The sequence below is a fragment of the Pan paniscus genome, chromosome 12, assembly GCF_029289425.2.
Source record: "Pan paniscus chromosome 12, NHGRI_mPanPan1-v2.0_pri, whole genome shotgun sequence".
NCBI lineage: Eukaryota > Metazoa > Chordata > Mammalia > Primates > Hominidae > Pan > Pan paniscus.
The window spans coordinates 72579641-72598668 of record NC_073261.2 but is presented as its reverse complement, the minus strand read 5'-3'; the positions used below and the strand labels follow the sequence as shown (position 1 = coordinate 72598668).

The following is a 19028-nucleotide window of genomic DNA, read 5'->3' as shown; positions in this document are numbered from 1 at the left end:
GTTTACAAGGACACTTTAAAAAAGACTGTCCGAATAGAAATAAGCCGCCCCCTCGTCCATGCCCCTTATGTCAAGGGAATCATTGGAAGGCCCACTGCCCCAGGGGACGAAGGTCCTCTGAGTCAGAAGCCACTAACCTATAATTGATAACCTATAATAGATGATACAGCAGCAGGACTGAGGGTGTCCAGGGCAAGCACCAGCCCACGCCATCACCCTCACAGAGCCCCGGGTATGCTTGATCATTGAGGGCCAGGAGGTTAACTGTCTCCTGGACACTGGCACAGCTGTCTCAGTCTTACTCTCCTGTCCCGGACAACTGTCCTCCAGATCTGTCACTATCTGAGGGGATCCTAGGACAGGCAGTCACTATATACTTCTCCCAGCCACTAAGTTGTGACTGGCGAACTTTACTCTTTTCACATGTCTTTCTAATTATGCCTGAAAGCCCCACTCCTTTGTTAGGGGGAGACATCCTAGGAAAAGCAGGGGCCGTTATACACTAGAATTAGGAGAAGGAAAAAGGGTAAATATATATACAGACTCTAAGTATGCTTACCTAACTCTCCATGCCCATGCAACAATATGGAGAGAAAGGGAATTCCTAACTTCCGAGGGAATACCTATCAAACATCAGGAAGACATTAGGAGATTATTTTTGGCTCTACAGAAACCTAAAGAGGTGGCAGTTTTACACTGCCGGGGTCACCAGAAAGAAAAGAAAAGAAGTAGAAGGGAACCGCCAAGCGGATATTGAAGCCAAAAGAGTTGCAAGGTAGGACCCTCCATTAGAAATGCTTACAGAAGGACCCCTAGTATGGGGTAATCCCCTCCAGGAAACCAAGGCCCAGTACTCAGCAGAAGAAATAGAATGGGGAACCTCAAGAGTACATAGCTTCTTCCCCTCAGGATGGCTAGCCACTGAAGAAGGAAAAATACTTTTGCCTGCAGCTAACCAATGGAAATTACTTAAAACCCTTCACTAGACCTTTCACTTAGGCATTGATAGCACCCATCAGATGGCCAAATCATTATTTACTGGACCAGGCCTTTTCAAAACTATCAAGCAGATAGTCAGGGCCTGTGAAGTGTGCTGAAGAAATAATCCCTGGCACTTCAGGCCTACATTTCAATCCCTGTATCTTTAACCTCCTTGTTAAGTTTGTCTCTTCCAGAATCAAAGCTGTAAAACTACAAATTGTTCTTCAAATGGAACCCCAGATGCAGTCCATGACTAAGATCTACCGTGGACCCCTGGAACAGCCTGCTAGCCCATGCTCCGATGTTAATGACATTGAAGGCACTCCTGATGAAATCTAAACTGCACGACCCCTACTATGCCCCAATACAGCAGGAAGCACTTAAGAGCAGTCGTCGGCCAACCTCCCCAACAGCACTTGGGTTTTACTGTTGAGAGGGGGGACTGAGAGACAGGACTAGCTGGATTTCCTAGGCCGACTAAGAATTCCTAAGCCTAGCTGGGAAAGGTGACCGCACCTACCTTTAAACACGGGGCTTGTAACTCAGCTCACACCTGACCAATCAGGTAGAAAAGAGGGCTCACTAAAATACAAATTAGGCTACAGCACGAGGTAAAGAAATAGTCAAATCATATATCGCCTGAGAGCACAGAGGGAGGGACAATGATCAGGATATAAACTCAGGCATTCGAGCAGGGAGCAGCAACCCCCTTTGAGTCCCCTCCCGTTGTATGGGGGCTCTGTTTTCACTCTATTAATCCTGCAAATGAAAAAAAAAAGGCAGAAGGAGAATTCATTCTCTCTTGAACTAGGACATGCATCTTCTCCTGCCCTTGGATACTGGAGATCCTGATCTTCAGGCCTTCAAACTCCAGGACTTATACCAGTGGCCTCCCACACCCCAGTTCTCAGTCCTTTGGCCTCAGACTGAGAGTTACACTATCACTTCCCCTGGTTCTCAGGCCTTCAGACTTAGGGTGAGTTACACCACCAGCTTTCCTGGTTCTCCATCTTACAGAGAGCATATGATGGGACTTCTCAGCTCCCATAATTACATTAGCCAATTCCCACAGTAAATCTCCTCTTGTCTATCTATATATTTTCTATTGGTTCTATTTCTCCAGGAAACTCTAACTTATCAAACAGTAATTGCACTTCTAAAACTCCATCCTACAGAAATGGTTAACCATGTAGACAAAGATATATACATAAGGATGTTCACTGAATCACTAGTTATAACAGCAAAACTTTAGGAAACAAACAAAATATCTATCAATAGAAGAATGGTTACATAAATTACATTACATCTCTACCATGAAATACTATACAAAAGTGTTTTCACTCAAGAGAGCAGAAGAGTGACTTGGTCTGTTGCATTTTAAAATGATCCCTCTAATATATTGAGGGTGGTCTGTCATAGGATGCAGAAGGAGCAATGGCAGATAGAGAAGATCTGTTAAGATGCTATTATAGCAACGCAGACAAGGTATTAATGGTAGTGAGAAGTGATCTAACTGTGTGTGTGTGTGTATACATACACACAAATATAGACATACACATACACAAATTTGCTGACTGACTAGATGAGAAATATGAGAAAAAGAAAGGAATTAATGATGGCCCAGAGTTTCTGGCCTGAGCTGGAACAATGGAATATTTCTATCTAACAGATGAAAAAACTAAACCACTTAGAGGTTAAAAAACCTGTCCAAAGTCACACCAATAAAATGGTAGAGTCACTAGAATTCAGGTCCATCTGACCGTAACTCTTAATCGCTGTGCTACAATGATTTATTTGTCTAAGGAACTCCCGCATCTGTTACTGTGCCCAGTATTAGTGCATATTTTCTTATTTAACATGAACTAATAAAAAATACTATGAGCTAGATCATTTATTAGCCAAATAAAAGTATTTTTTAGCTATATGCTTAATAATTATAAGATTTTTAAGGGACTTTTAGTCAGCAAATGACTTATTATTGAATGGCATTAATTGTCAGTGAAGATCATTACTGCCCTCCAGGATGACAAGCTTCATAAAATCTCAACACCCATTACACCCAACCTCCAATACAGGAGAGAAGACAAGCAAATTTGTTATCTGTGCTAATATGTTAAACAGAAAACTAAAATGAGATACATAAGAAATACAAAAATATGTATGCATATTAAACTTCTATGTAATCTACACCACACTTGAATGCTCTTCTCCAACTTGAGTCAGAAGACCATGTATGATACTCAGAATGGATTCCAAATCTAAATTGAAGAGACAGTGAAGCAAAACTCTTCTAATCATTTTAGATATTTCCATTTTATTTGTGTAGGCCTACATACCTTCTTATTTGGGTGCACTAATTATCTTTTAGGAATCTCTGACAGTGTATTAATATTAGATAAACCTCAGGGAGGTAGGAAAATTATATAATAAAAGACAGCAGGTGTGATGCATCACACCTGTAATCCCAGCACTTTGGGAAGCCAAGGCAGGAGGATCACTTGAGCCAAGGGTTTGAGACCAGCCTCGGCAACAAAGTGAGACAGTTAGCCAGGCATTGGTGGTGTGCACCTGTAGTCCCAGCTACTTGGGAGACTGAGGCAGGAGAACCGCTTGAATCTGGGAGGTGGAGGTGGTGGTGAGCCGAGGTCGCACCACTGCACTCCCACCTGGGCGACAGAGCAAGACTCTGTCTCAGAAAAAAAGGAAATACAGTCGGGCTTCTGTATCCATGGGTTTTGCACCTGCAGATTCAACCAACTGGGATGGAAGATAATAGCATTTGTAGGATGTGGAACCCACAGATACAGACGGCTGACTTTTTGTATGTGTGTATAGGACATTTTCCTATCTTCGGGGCAGACTGCCGAACTTGAGGAGCATCCATGAATTTTGGTGTCCGTGGACATTTTGGGACCAATTCCCTGTGGATATGGCGGGACAACTGTAGAAATGAATTTAACAGCCAGTTCAAATGCCTTTAGTCAAAAGCATGCCCAAGTTTACTCAGCAGATGAAAAAAATCTGTAACATAAACTACACTATTCCGATATGAAGAAGAGATGTAACAGTATATTGGAAATGAGCTTTTTGCCTAGAAAAGGATATTCAAACTCATGTCTTTGTTACCACAAATAGTTTGGGAACTCAAGCTTTATAGTTAACTTCAAACAGATTCTGAAAACATATCTTAAGCGTTTGAAATTAGAGGAATAACATATATTTTTCCAGTATCTTCAAACACTCAACTATAATAGACACTAGACACTTGAACATGTGATTTTAAAAACAATCATGACAAATTTCCTGCATTATGATTTAGGAAGTTTAGCCTTACCATCTCTTACCTGTTAAGACAAAAAAAAAGAAAAAAACAAAACAACAACAACAAAACAGCTACCACTACCAAAAACAATGTAAAGATTATTTCCTTTCCCGTCCAGCAGGTAACAAATTAGTAGTTCTGATGGGCTATGGACCCAGAAGTTTACATTTTAAGGACCTATACCTGGTGATGACAAGTATGCAGGAAAGAGGGTCTGAATTTCCACGATCAATGAAACGAAATTGGTTCTGTGTGTTACAATGCAGAGTATTATAGTCAACCTCATTTTAACTGAATGCTATAAATTCATTCAATTAAATGTTAGAAGCTTGGTATGAGAAGAAAAAAAGGGCTTTAGAGTCAGAGAAATGGGTTCAAATCAAATACCCTAGTTTATTATGTAACCTTTTACAAGTCAACTTCTCTGAGCCTTGGTCTTTTCACCAATAAAATGAGGATAATACTGCCTCTAACACCACTTTTATAAATATTAGATAAAGAAGATAAATTGAGCATGTAGCACAATGACTATCACAAAGCAATGCTCAGTCACCATTTGTTTTCTTCCTACCCCCTCTCTACTAAATGTCAGAATCTCGCCTTTAGTCAATGTCCTTCACTCAGTAGTGTGCTGGTTAACATTTAATAACTAGCTGTCCAGAGGGAAGAAAGCCCAGTTTATAGCACTGGTTTGTAGCACTGGCTTGTTTCTGTGGTGTAAATACTCCTACCATGGCTGTTCCCAAGCATGAAGTCACTGAATGCAGAGATGTAAAGAGATGTGCAGTAGCACACCATTTTTCTCTATCCCATCTGTTTTATTATCTCTACTTTGTTTTATTTTCTTCATAACACTTTTACCTTTTTAAATTATCTTGTTTAATTATTTAGATATTTGTCATCTGTTTCCTCTGACAAGAAAAAGCATCAGGAAGGCAGGCATCTTGTCTCATGCTAAGTAGTTGTAAAAATTCCCAAAAGTATTAAAAAGTGTTTAAAAAGAAAAAGACTAATTCAATCAAAACACATCCTCAATTTCAGTACAATTGCTCTTTCTGTTTGGTAAAGGAAGAAAGAATAAACATGACCAGTAACTACCAAATGCTTAAATTCAAACAGCAGACTACTTCTCCCATATCACCTAGGTCAGTCAATAAAAAGAGGCCAGACAGAGGCACTTCCGTATAAGATGTCCAACTAGAGTATCATACTAATTGAATCCAAGGCAGGCAATCTTACTATCCTTAATAAATAAATTCAGGCAGTTATTTTATGACTATAGAAAGGGAAACAAATACTACTGTTAATAAGTTATGTATTATACTTTTTTATGTTTTATTAATCCAGTTTGTAGGCAAAGCCTCCATACCTTGAATTTACTTTACCTGCATTAATTAACATTTGCAAACATTCTACAGAGTTGTGATAAGCTGCTTCATGAATTGGCATCCATCCCCTGTTATCAGCAACATCGACACTTCGGCCCTTTTTGAGCAGTTTCCTTAAGACTTTAACATTGCCTTCCCTGGCAGCAAGTCCAACTGTAGAGCACGTGTCCGCATAAGCCTCTGTAAAATCCATTTGTTTGACCAGTCTACAAAACAAGGTAGAAGGATAATACTATAGTCAATAAAACAACACTTCACTCCTAGAGGTGAGCAAATCACGGTGGGCCTGTCTAGTATCTCTCACATGACTGACGAAGAAGGGCCCACAATACAGAAAGTGACTGCCATGCCACAGTCTCTGCTGGTGCCTAAAGCAGGAAGTTTCTCTGTTTGGCAGATTGGAATTCCTTGGAAGGTTCCCACTAAAAACATGAAGGGACTTTTAAGTGTTCTATCTTTCCTCCTCTGGAAATGTTTGAGGAGTAGGCTTCTGCTCCTGTTCATACCCCACCACAACGCATTCTTTGGTGCTCCATTGATAAGAGCACCCTCTTTGGTGCTCCATTGATAAGAGCACCTCTGCTTAATCCCCAGTGTACACTACATTATGCAGAGATGGCCATTCAACTACCAGCAATGCTCAGCCTCAATATATAGCCCTCTATAGGAAACAACTAAAACCAAAGAGGCCAGAAAAGCAGTGAAAGATAGGTGTCATTCTAGTCTTCCTGCACCTGCTTGTCCTTTCCAGAAGAGGTTAAACACTCAGATTCTCTATGCTTGACCAAATAGACCCACTGACTGAGCATACTGAAACCAACAGAGAACACCATAAAGAGATGAGCCCGGTTTTCCTACATAGCCCAGAAAGTTCTTAACAGAGTTCTTGCCCACATCATCACCTCCCTCCAATGCTCACTTCAAGTTCCCCTCCAGTCAGAGTCCAGTATAGCTCTCATGTGACTCTCTCAAAGACACAATTTCTTGTTAGTGACTCTATGAAGCAGTTTGGATATGGAATATGTATTTGATTACATAACTATTGTTAATTTTCTCAGATGTGATAATGGCATCACAGTTATTAGGAGAATGTCCTTATTCTTTTTTTTTAGGGAACTTGTTCTAGGATGAATGTCCTTATTCTTATGAGACACATGTAGAGTATGTGGCAGTAAAATGTCATAACACATGCAACTTCAAATGTTCTCCATTTAAAAGTATAAATAAAGTAAAAAGGAAGTAAAGCAACTGTGCAAAATGGTAATTATTGGATCTAGATGAAAGGTATTGGTCATTACACTCTTTTTATCTGAGTTTTCTGTATATTCAAAATTTTTCAAAAAAGAAGGGTTAGCAACCATATCAGGCAATTTGAAACCACAACTTAGAGAAAATAGGAAAAGACTTGTTTTTTTGTTTGTTTGTCTGTCTGGTAGCAGCTTCCTGCTGATTTCTTTATAAGAAAACAAATAATACCCCTTGAATCTGAGTGTTTTAGCATTCAAGATCATGGTATAAAAATCTTCAAGAAAGAACAATCACTTGGTAAGGTTTCTGTTTTCACACAGAGACACATCCATGATAGTCCAAGCGAATTTCCTAAACAATATTTTGCAGCAAGAGCTCTAATGAGCAGATCTTCAAAAAATTTTAGGATCCTTGACCCCTTGGAGAAACTCATGAAAGCTGTAGTTTCCCCCTAGAAAAGGGTACACCCCAAATTTTGTATACAAATTCAGGTTCCCCAGCTCGTTTCCAAAGCCTTTACAGGGGCCCCAAGTTAAGAACATTTGCCTGCTCTTTTGTGAACAAGCCAATGATAATACTAAAGATGAATAAATTTGTGTAAAATTTAAATATATAAACAATTCCCATTGAAATGACAGCTACTCTTTCACAAGCGTAAACTTCTATTGTAAACTTTCTGCTTTTATTTGAAAGGCAAAAGACTTTTTTTTCAGGACATAAAATCAAATATGAATTACATTCCTCTGGCTGCTGTTATATGGGCAAAAATCTAATTTCCAAAGCAGAACAAAACGTGTTTCTAGGTGCTTTGCTACCTGCGGTGCTGGTACACCGCCTCCGTATCTGGACACGAGTGACGACTCCTGCTCTTTTCTCCTTCCTCGGCCCCGTTAGAAATAAGCCCAGTTCCAATTTCAGAGCCAAATAGCTCCAAAAAGCATTGTGGGTATTGTAGTTTTCTGCACACGGGCACTAAAGGTAGGTTAGGGTGATTTACGGATGCTGCAAAAGAATCCATTGCTTACTACACCGAAGGTCAATGCCTCTTGACACCCTAATCAAGGAAATAAAATAAAGCTGACTGAGATCCGCTCGGAAAATCTTTCTGGATCTAAACTCCCAGTGCGCTTTGCGCCCCAAGTGGCCATCGCGCCTGCGCCCCGCGCAGCCGGTTACTCGCTTACCGGAGGCTTCAGTCCCCGGCGGCGCGGCGACAGCTAGGACTCACGGCCACTGTGGCAGAGGAGCCGCGAGAAGATGTGGGTTTTTGGTTACGGGTCCCTGATCTGGAAGGTGGATTTCCCCTATCAGGACAAGCTGGTCGGATACATCACAAACTACAGCAGGCGCTTCTGGCAGGGCAGCACGGACCACCGCGGGGTCCCCGGCAAGGTGAGGCGCCGGTCAGCTCCCCACACTTACTGCCCCCTGACCCCTGCTCCCCAACTCCACACACAGCACCCACACCCTAGAGAACCACACCTTAGCGCTTCATGGGGGCCAAGCACATGGCTTGGGGTAACATTTCTGTAGATTTTCCCTGCCACCTGCCCGCCATCTCTAACCCAGCCCGGGCACTCCTTCCGAAGCTGCTTAAGATGCCGGTGGTTAGTTTCTAGAGACGGCGAGAAGCGCGGGCACAGGCGCACGAGCTCGCACCAGGCTGAGTGCGGAGATGGGGACTCCATCTCTCTGCAACCTCTGCCAAAAGAAAAAAAGTCCCATTGGCGGGAAGATGAATGCTCATGTCACCACAGAGTTGAAATAGTAAATCAAGTTGTAAATTCAGCTTTTTAGCAATTAAATCTGTTGGCATTTCTGCATTCTAGCCGACTTTCATGAGCTTGCGATTAAACGTGCATGTTACTTCTAGGATTTCTTTACATCTTTCAAAAGTTTTATTTTCTGACACATAGAATTGCAGAATGAGTTTCCAAAATTTTCGCTGGTTATTAAGGAACTCACTTTGGTTTTCAGTACTAGTGAAGTTAAATGAAGTTCTGGTTATATGAATAACATAGTACCAAACTCATTACTATATCCAGCATTATTTTAATGTTACTTTCTTGATGGTTCTCATAATTATAATATGAAATGTAAGTTCATTGATTCACTTTTCAGTCGGTCATACAAAGACATTAATCTCAATATATGTATAGAGAATTAGCAGCAGCTCACTGCTTATGCAAATCAGCTTTGTACTGGCTACAAAACAACTAATCCATAAAGAAAACTAAGATTGAGGTAACTAATAATTTGGAAATTGGTCAATGGAAAGCGGAAAAGATCAAGGCGCTAAAGTAGTTTGCACCTGCTCATAAGAGAGACATGGGATTAAAATCACGAAAAGAACCTGAATTATAAACCATTCTATCTCAACTAGAGTTGGTCAGTTAAGAACTTGGCTTTTAAGTAGACTATACTGGCCTATTGGGATGTTGGACACAGTGACCTGAAAAGGGGCAATGGCTTAGGATAAATGCACATTTACAGATCAACAGAAATGTCATGGCCAAAGTATCTCTAAGAATGCTCTAGAACAATATTCAAGACATTAAAGAACTAAGCTAAATTAAATGGCTTCTGAGTTGTCAGTTTTGGCTGGGCTCGGTAGCTCACGCCTCTGATCCCAACACTTCGGAAGTTTGAGCCAGGAGGACTGCTTGAGGCCAGGAGTTTGAGAGTTGTCAGTTTTGATATGAGTATTTAAAATTGCCATTCCGAAAAGAAAACCTTTAGCCCAGGCTCCAATTATAATGACCAAGTATTAAATATTTATGTATGTGGCTATAACAACATACTTTACTAGTCTTGACCAAAATGTACAGTGTGTTACAAAACACATTGAGATATGTATGCTGTCAGAATAGACTGATGATTAGAAATTGCCTAGTCAACACAACAGTCCGTGATTCTTTAAAAGGAGAAAGGGGCTGGCCAGGCGTGGTGGTTCCCGCCTATAATCCCAGCACTTTAGGAGGCCTAGGCGGGTGGATCACCTGAGGTCGGGAATTCAACACCAGCCTGACCAACATGGAGAAACCCCGTCTCTACTAAAAATACAAAATTAGCTGGGCGTGGTGGCGCACGCCAGTAGAGTCCCAGCTACTCTGGAGGCTGAGGCAGGAGAATCGCTTGGGAGGCAGAGGTTGCGGTAAGCCGAGATTGCGCTACTGCACTCCAGCCTGAGCAACAAGAGTGAAATTCCGTCTCAAAAAAAAAAAAAAAGAGCTAAAAAAAGGTGTCTTTCTGATCACCTAAGACTCAGAATTCTAACTGCACTTAATACCATACATCTTAGCCCATATCTTAGCTCTATTTATTTCACATGTTAGTTTGCATTCTAGAATGACAATATAAGCTACTGGAACCAAGAATCAAGATTTCATCTTCTCCACAGCACACAGTAGGTATGCATAAATAACTTCTAATTCACTTTGAAATTGAAAATAATATGGCATTATCTACTTGACCCTCACCAATATATATATCCTCATTGTAGCATTATCTTAAAAAGAAAACAAGTCAGAAATCTAAATGTCCAAGAACACAGGAATGTTTATAGTTCATCAATGACACAATATTATGCAACTATTAAAATGTATGAGAAGACTAACAGGAAAATTAAATGAGAAATCATAATCCAAAATCCCATGTGTTCCATGATTACAAATTATCTATACGAACAGATGAAGACTAGAAGGAAATAGCAACAAAGATGACACAAATGCCTGGATGATTTAGGCTCGCTATGTGCCAGACATTGGGCATACAAGTAGGTAAAATTGTGGCTTATGACTCAGCATTCCCATGAATGATGTTAAGGTATCAGTACACATACAGCCTTTGGTACTCTGTGGACGAAGTTTATTTAAAAAAAAAAAAAAAAAAAGCTTACAGGCACTGATAGGTGTCACCTTTGTGCCTTAAATTATGGAACATTCCAAGTCTGGACTTTCTCTAAGGCGTTCCATTTATAAACAAAGACTGTTTTATCAGTCTTTGAAATGGGAGAACAAATAAAACTTGTTTTGGCTTCATAATATACCATTTCAACCTCAAGTTGAATAGTAAAAAGTGAAGCTTTCCATAATATTGTTAACTGACCTGTGTTAAAACCAAAATGGGAAAATAAAATTGCCTAGAACACAGGTGGTCTGATTGTCCCATATAAGAGCTACACGAATACGCCAGTTCTAATACTGACCTTTAAATAGAGCAAAGTAAAGTTCATTTATGAATGTAAAAGAAATGCCTACCTTGAAGCACCATTACCATATACAGAAAGGTAAGAACACTTCATAACTCAGAAGTGTAAATCACTCATTCTCTCGCACTTAAAACCTCTTAATATCCCCTGGTAGCAGTGGTTCTTAAAGTATGAGCCCCAGAACAATTTCTGAAATCAGCAGGAAAGTTGTTACAAATGCAAATTCTTAGACAGCTCCAGACCTACAGAATCAAAAACTCTGGAGGTGTGGCCTAACAATGTCTTTGTCAAGCCCTCTAGGTCATTTTGATCCACTAAATTTGAAAGTCACTTCCCTATATATAGGAAAGCACCCTTTATGTCATATTTTTTTTCCCCTAATAAAACTATAGGCCGGGTGCGGTGGCTCACGCCTGTAATCCCAGCACTTTGGGAGGCCGAGACGGGTGGATTACCTAAGGTCAGGAGTTCGATACCAGCCTGGCCAACATGGTAAACCCATCTCTACTAAAAATACAAAAATTAGCTGGGCGTCTTGGCGGGCGCCTGTAATCCCAACTACTCAGGAGGCTGAGGTGAGAGAATCGCTTGAGCCCGAGAGTTGGAGGTTGCAGTGAGCCAAGATCGCACCACTGCACTCCAGCCTGGGCTTGTTGAGCAAAACTCCGTCTCAAAAAATAAATAAATAAATAAAACTATAACATTCTTTTTTCCTTAAGGGAAAAACCAGAATATTTATAATTACTGCTTCCATTTGCCTTTCATTTTAGATGACCTTTAGTTACTGGTATGTTTTCCAATATATCCATGTAAAGTGAATATAATATACCTAATACGTATAAATTGATGGAAATCTTTTAGAAAGGCCAACACAGTCTCTAGATAAGGTAGGTTCTCTTAATTCACTTAAGCTTTACCATAAAAAATAACTATGCTTAAGAAATAGTGCTTCTTATGAGCAAATATAATTCAAATATTCCATGTCAAAAATGTTGCTAATGCTCAGCTACTTAATGAACTTTATTAATTCAGAAAAATTTTTTTTTACCTTTGTAAAACAGCCTGGAAGAGTTGTGACTCTTGTTGAAGATCCTGCGGTATGGTATAAATATTCTTTTTTGTATAATTTTAATTTTATAAAATATTGTGATGTTTCTGTTTCAATTTGATTAACAATCATCACAGACAATTTGAACTACCCTAAATTTAGAATTCTTCTCTGTATTTGTGGGGTTTTTTCGTGTTTGTGAAAAATGAGGCCAATAAGAAAAGTTAGAATGCAGAGTGCAAGGTAGACAACAATGTACAGACAAATAGCATGTAGTTTTCGTTTTTGTGGGGTTTTTTGAGACAGAGTCTAGCTCTGTCGCCCAGGCTGGAGTGCAGTGGCGCGATCTCGGCTCACTGCAAGCTCCGCCTCCCGGGTTCACGCCATTCTCCTGCCTCAGCCTCCCAAGTAGCTGGGACTACAGGCGCCCGCCACCATGTCTGGCTAATTTTTTGTATTTTTAGTAGAGACGAGGTTTCACCGTGTTAGCCAGGATGGTCTCAATCTCCGGACCTCGTGATCCGCCCGCCTTGGCCTCCCAAAGTGCTGGGATTACAGGCATGAGCCACCGCGCCCAGCCGTGGGATTTTTTTAAAAACAAGTTTATTAACTAAGAATTTTGTGGTCCCCTTTGACATTAATGGAAATACCCGCCCCCGACAGCCAGACTACCACCAAGAATTAAATGGAACCCTTAAAAGCTCTCTTCACTTTTGCTACCAGTCTCATTTTCAGCAGAAATCTAAGTGAGGAACTCTTATTTTCTTTATTGCTTAATTGTATCAATAGCACCTGTGTGTTGTGTTTTGTGTTTTTAAGTCCAGGAGTACATGTGCAGGATGTGCAAGTTTGTTACATATGTAAACATGTGTCATGGGGGTTTGTTGTACAGATTATTTCATCACCCAGGTATTAACATTAAGCCTAGTATCAATTAGTTATTTTTCTAGATCCTCTCCCTCCTCCCACCCTCCACCCTCCCGTAGACCCCAGTAGAACCTGTGATTTTAAAACTGGTTTGGAGCACCAGAAAGTTTTATTTAACCAACAATCCTCAGTTTCTTAAATATTTTCAGTCATTTTATTGGGGTACAGATTCAGAATTTTATATTGTGAAATTAAATGTTTAACTTTGGAAAGGACTTTAATAAACAAAAATCAAGCAGTTAGTAATGGCAGATAAATAATGGTGTGGATTAGGAAATGCTTTCATAATTGATACTATGAAAAGCATTTATAAAAAAGATCTTCAAATTGGTAACTTATAACTCCTAATTAAACAGTTAATAAACAAATGGCACTTTGTTTCTAGAATTTTTTAATGACCAAGTGAAAGGCTCATATTTTTCATTTCAGTCCCGTTATTAAAGAAAAAGACCAAATTAAAAAAAAATTTTTTTAAGATAAAATATTTTGCTGTGCCTATAATACAAAGAAATTATTCACAATGGAGATTTTAAAGTGCTTATTTCCTTTATTGTTTAGTATGTTCTTCTGTGCACTTTAAGTGAAGAAAAACTGTACTGACTTTTATTTATTTTTTATTTTTTTGAGACAGTCTCACTCTATAACCCAGGCTAGAGTTCAGTGGCATGATCTCGGCTCACTGCCACCTCTGCCACCCGGGTTCAAGCAATGCTCCTGCCTCAGCCTCCTGAGTAGCTGGGATTACAAGTGCCTGCCACTGTGCCTGACTAATTTTTGTATTTTTAGTAAAGACGGGGTTTCACCATCTTGGCCAGGCTGGTCTTCCACTCCTGACCTCGTGATCCACTCACCTCGGCCTCCCAAAGTGCTGGTATTACAGGCGTGAGCCACCGCTCCTGGCCCACTTTTAAAAATATACAAGATACGGGCAGGCATGGTGGTTCACACCTGTAATCCCAGCACACTGGGAGGTCGAGGCAGGTGGATCACTTGAGGTCAGGAGTTTGAGACCAGCCTGGCCAACGTGACAAAACCCCTTCTCTACTAAAAATACAAAAATTAGCTGGGCATGGTGGTGCATTCCTGTAATCCCAGTCACTCGAGAGGCTGAGGCAGGAGAATAGCTTGAACCCGGGAGGCTGAGGTTGCAGTAGGCCACGATCGTGCCACTGCACCACAGCCTGGGCAACAGACAAGACTTCATCTCAAAAACAAACAGAAAAGAATATATGAGATACTCTCTTAGATCACAACCTTTCTTCACCTATTTTAATTAGCCTTATAAATACCAGTGTATTCTTTTCATTTTTCAACAGGGATGTGTATGGGGTGTTGCTTACAGATTGCCAGTAGGAAAGGAAGAAGAAGTAAAAGCATACCTTGACTTCAGAGAGAAAGGAGGCTACAGAACCACAACAGTCATTTTTTATCCAAAAGATCCCACAACAAAACCATTCAGTGTATTGCTATATATTGGAACATGTGATAATCCTGATTATCTTGGTCCTGCACCTCTGGAAGACATTGCTGAACAAATTTTTAATGCAGCTGGTCCAAGTGGAAGAAATACAGAATATCTTTTTGAACTTGCAAATTCTATTAGGAACCTTGTGCCAGAAGAAGCAGATGAGCATCTTTTCGCTTTGGAAAAATTAGTAAAGGAACGTTTAGAAGGGAAACAGAACCTCAATTGCATATAATTTAGTCTTCAGAGAATTAACTTCAGTGCACAATGACAATATGATTTGGAAATACGTTTACTTAAAGATCTTATTTTTAATGTAGTGAGGATATTATCTAAACTTCTATTTTAACTGGAAATGTCCTGAAACATATATTTAAAATATTGGGATACAGTGAAAGAAAAATTCAAATTTTAATAACATAAAGATTTCCTAACTTTATGTTATTGAACACTTACTCACTAGAAGTGAGTTCTTTAGAAAAATACAGTGAAGGACTCAGTTCAGTCTTGTTTTTATCAGAGTGATAATAATCCTGTTTCACATCCCAATACTATTTTGAAGTTCTAAAGAATTAAACCAAAATTCCAATAAATATAAGGTTATGCCTTCAATATATTCCTATACAATTCTGTAACCATGGTTTAAAATACACAAGCTTAAAATAACATGATTAGAAATACACAATAATATGAACAGTATTTCAGCCTTAATTGTGAATTTCCTTGTTATTCAAGTATTAAATGAAATCTTTTGAGTTTTTAGCCAAAAATTGGCATTTTTAAAATATGAAAATTTCCTTGGAATTATAATGTACTGTACCTCTTCTTTTTTAAATAAAGGCATTTTACTATATGGAAAATAACTCACTAAAGCATAAATTACATTATACAAATCATGATCACTAATGATGTAGTCTGTCATTCACTTTGTATTAATCTTATACCAAAACTGAAAAAGATGGGCTGATACTACAAATTAATGGCACATATAATGAAAACTTAGTTTTTAAAACAGCTTTTGGAATTCTTTGTCTGTCACTATCTCGATTTGTGTGTGTGTGTGTGTGTGTGTGTGTGTGTATGTGTATATATATATATATATACATATAAAAATTTTTTTTTTCTTTGCAGCCTGCGTATGGCCATCCCACAGGCTGGAAAGTGTAACCTCTGGCAGAAGCCAAGAACAGGCACCTCCTGGAATTATAATTTTGTTTTGTTTTTTGAGACGGAGTATCGCTCTGTTGCCTAGGCTGGAGTGCAGTGGTGCCAACCTCAGCTCACTGCAGCCTTCACCTCCCAGGTTCAAGGAATTCTCCTGCCTCAGCCTCCCGCGTAGCTGGGATTACAGGCATGTGCCACCACGCCCGGCTAATTTTTGTATTTTTAGTAGAGACGGGGTTTCACCATGTTGGCCAAGCTGGTCTCGATCTCCTGACCTCAGGTGATCCACCAGCCTCAGCCTCCCAAAGTGGTAGGATTACAGGTGTGAGCCACCATGCCCGGCCTATAATTTTTTATTTGTACAAATTTATGGGCTACAAGTGCCATTTTGTTACCTGCATAGATTGTATTTTTTTAAGAAGTGGCATTACCTGATTATTTGTACGTAACTTTTTTCTTTATTTTGTCACCTAAAGAAGAGTATCAATTGGGTGTATGCTGCTACTCAACTAGGAAACAAGTTATTAACTCACATAGAATTAACTTTGATTCAAACCATTCAGGTTATTCCTGATTATAGGTTATTTCTTTCTCAAGAGGACATATAATCTCTCTAGAATCTTTCACCATAAGAACTTCAGTATAAAACTAAACACAATATACTTACTAAAAGCTCCTTAAACTCAGGCATGACTAATAATTAGTACAGAAGTTTTTCACATAAAGCTGTCCTACATGTCCTTTTCATGTTTTCCTATTTATTAACATCTTAGTAATTTACTCAGCTACATAACTACTTTAAATATCTTCCAACATTTTAAATATTAGTTTTCCAGACGGCATTTCACTTGTCCTGTAAAACAGAAAGGGTGATAAATTTATTAAATTTCTAATTTACCATCCCTGGTTCTTTCTTTCCAGGCAATTAGATGATAAATGTGCTTTAAAATTCTCTTCATCACATCACGCTAAAAGTTACCTATCAAATGTTCCTGTTATGCCTATCTTTTTTCAGCAAAAATACTGACTGCATTGTCTATTAATTTATTCAGCTTTTGGCAATCTATTTTTATGGATTTCTAAAACCTTGAATTTGGCCAGTGTAGTGGCTCACACCTGTCATCATAGTACTCTGGAGTGCTGTGATGGGATGCTGTGAAGGGAGGATCACTTTAGGCTAGGAGCTAGAGACCAGCCAGAGCAACAGAGGAGCACCATCTCTATAAAAAATTTAAAAATTAGCCAGGTGTAGTGGCATGCACCTGTAGGCCCAGCTACTCAGGAGGCTGAGGCAGAACTATTGCCTGAACCCAGGAGTTCGAGGCTGCAGTGAGCCATGATCACACCACTGCACTCCAGGCTGGGCAACAGAGCAAGACCCTGTCTCAAAAAACTAAAATAAAACCTTGAATTCACTCTAAGCATATATTACAGACTCAAAGATTTTGTAATCCTGTGGCTACTATGTTGAAGAATTTTAACTCTTCCAAAGACAATTAAAATACCAAAATTTTTCTTCTGTATGTCAAATTTATATGATGAAAATTAGCTTTATTGGATTTCAGGGACTTTTCATTCCTATGGTTCATTTTACCTTTCTAAAATACTATATTTCAGTTTCATTTTCTTGGTTGTTTTACTTAATTGTACTGAGCCTCCTTCTCTTTATAAGTGGTTCGCCCACACATGTACACACACGGTAACTGGAAAAACCACCACTAATCCTACAGTTTCTTGTGTTCTTCCAGCTTTCTTATTCTTCACAGAAATTTTTTAACTACACAGTGCTTCACTTCCTTATCAACTCGTCTTAATCCCTTTCCAATTCAACTTTACTCTGCCATACCACCCAATCATTATACTATCAAGTCTCCAATGACCACTTCCTCACTGAACCCAAAGATTGCAATTTTCATGCTTCTCTGGTGCATCAGACACTAGTGATCAAGCATCCCATGTAACTAAAGCCAAAGACAAAAACATTTCATTGTGTTTCCAGTTACAACTCTTACACTATTCTTTATCAAATACACAAACTCATCAAATCCTAGGCTTCAATTTTACTTGGATAGCTTCCAATCTCCAGCCTACTCTCTCAACCTCTTCATATGTCTGTTACATGAAGGCATCTCCAGTTGTGCTACACAAGCATGGAAACTTATTGTACTAAAACCAGTACTCATCTCCTTTCCCAACCAGAAAATCTGGTCCCACATTACCTCCCTGCACATAATACACATTAAACGTTGAACAATACTTAGTCCAGGAGAAAAATAAACAGGTTTATGATACTCATATCAATTTATAAGCTTTTGGAGGAAATAGATGGTATTTTCACAATATACACAAAATGTGTTTGTGCCTTTTTATTAAATTTTACCCTTTGTTTTACTAAAAACAATATAACATTTTTTAAAAAGTGTAAGCAATCTTGGCCAGGTGTGGTAGCTAACGCCTGTAATCCCAGCACTTTGGGAGACCAAGGCGGGTGGATCGCCTGAAGTCAGGAGTTCGAGACCAGCCTGACCAATATGGTGAAACCCCGTCTCTACTAAAAATACAAAAAAATTAGCCAGGTGTGGTGGCGGGCACCTGTAGTCCCAGCTACTCGGGTGGCTAAGCCAGGAGAATTGCTTGAACCCAGGAGGCAGAGGTTGCAGTGAGCCAAGATGGCGCCACTGCACTCCAGCCTGGGCAACAGAGCAGGATTCTTGTCTCAAAAAAAAAAAAAAAAAAAAAAAGAGTGTAAGCAATCTTTAATTGGAGGCCATTTGGCTAAGATGGTCCTAGGACTCTGGGTTCCTATGTAAGCAAACTGAAGCCCAATGTAAACAGTGAAATAAAACTTAATCTTTGCTTTTTATTTTTTAATTATAAACTGACTATAGTTATATATTTATGAGGTACGAAGTGATGATTTATGAATACAATGTGGAATAATTAAATCTAGTTAACATATCCATGACCTCGAATTTTTTTTGTAGTGAAAACTTTTAAAATTTACTCTTAGCAAGTATAAAGTACATTATTAGTCACTATATTCACCATACTGTGCAACATATCTCAAAGAAAAAAATTCCTCCCCTTTGACTATCATCTCCCCATTCCCCCATGCCTTCCCTCCAACCCTGGTAACCACTGTTCTACTCTCTGCTTCTTTTAGTTCAACAGTTTTAGATTAAATATATAAGTAAGCACATATGTTGTTTGTCGCCTGTACTTGGCTTATCTCATTTAGCTTAATGTTCTCCAATCCATCCATGTCGTCACAAATG

General features: G+C 39.3%; 2 protein-coding genes across 16 annotated transcripts in view; one reads left to right on the top strand and one right to left on the bottom strand.

Annotated features, from left to right (window-relative positions):
- ASB3 (ankyrin repeat and SOCS box containing 3) overlaps nt 1-19028 on the bottom strand; it is a 192521-nt gene that overhangs the window by 92393 nt on the left and 81100 nt on the right. For 7 of the 11 annotated variants that reach the window (XM_057301308.1, XM_034953132.3, XM_055107944.2 and 4 more), the window contains one exon: nt 5689-5897. The exons of 1 other annotated variant lie outside the window; for it this stretch is intronic. In XM_057301308.1, coding sequence (XP_057157291.1) covers nt 5689-5884 — 196 coding nt within the window. In that variant the 5' untranslated portion in view covers nt 5885-5897. Of the gene's footprint in view, nt 1-5672; nt 5898-8421; nt 10250-19028 lie in introns of those variants that run through there. 3 more of the 11 variants (XM_055107942.2, XM_055107946.2, XM_055107950.1) reach the window with 2 other exon arrangements.
- Nucleotides 7121-15603, top strand: CHAC2 (ChaC glutathione specific gamma-glutamylcyclotransferase 2). 5 transcript variants are annotated; one of them, XM_024927687.3, is made up of 4 exons: nt 8198-8331; nt 10287-10349; nt 12211-12251; nt 14441-15603. In XM_024927687.3, the coding sequence occupies exons 3-4, from the start codon at nt 12249-12251 to the stop codon at nt 14822-14824; spliced, it is 387 nt and encodes a 128-aa protein (XP_024783455.1). In that variant the 5' UTR covers nt 8198-8331; nt 10287-10349; nt 12211-12248; the 3' UTR covers nt 14825-15603. The 5 variants fall into 5 exon arrangements, with proteins under 5 accessions (XP_003822754.1, XP_008974528.1, XP_024783455.1 ...); XM_003822706.6 differs by lacking the exon at nt 10287-10349 and having other exon boundaries at nt 7121-8331; nt 12211-12246; XM_024927688.3 differs by lacking the exon at nt 10287-10349 and having other exon boundaries at nt 8236-8331.

What these genes read in the sequence shown, in the direction of transcription:
- CHAC2 (XM_003822706.6), top strand. Translation starts at nt 8,197, where the DNA reads ATGTGGGTTTTTGGTTACGGGTCCCTGATCTGGAAGGTGGATTTCCCC. An exon ending in ACCGCGGGGTCCCCGGCAAG is followed by an intron (nt 8,332 to 12,210) that starts GTGAGGCGCCGG and finishes TTTGTAAAACAG; the next exon opens with CCTGGAAGAGTTGTGACTCT. An exon ending in CTCTTGTTGAAGATCCTGCG is followed by an intron (nt 12,247 to 14,440) that starts GTATGGTATAAA and finishes ATTTTTCAACAG; the next exon opens with GGATGTGTATGGGGTGTTGC.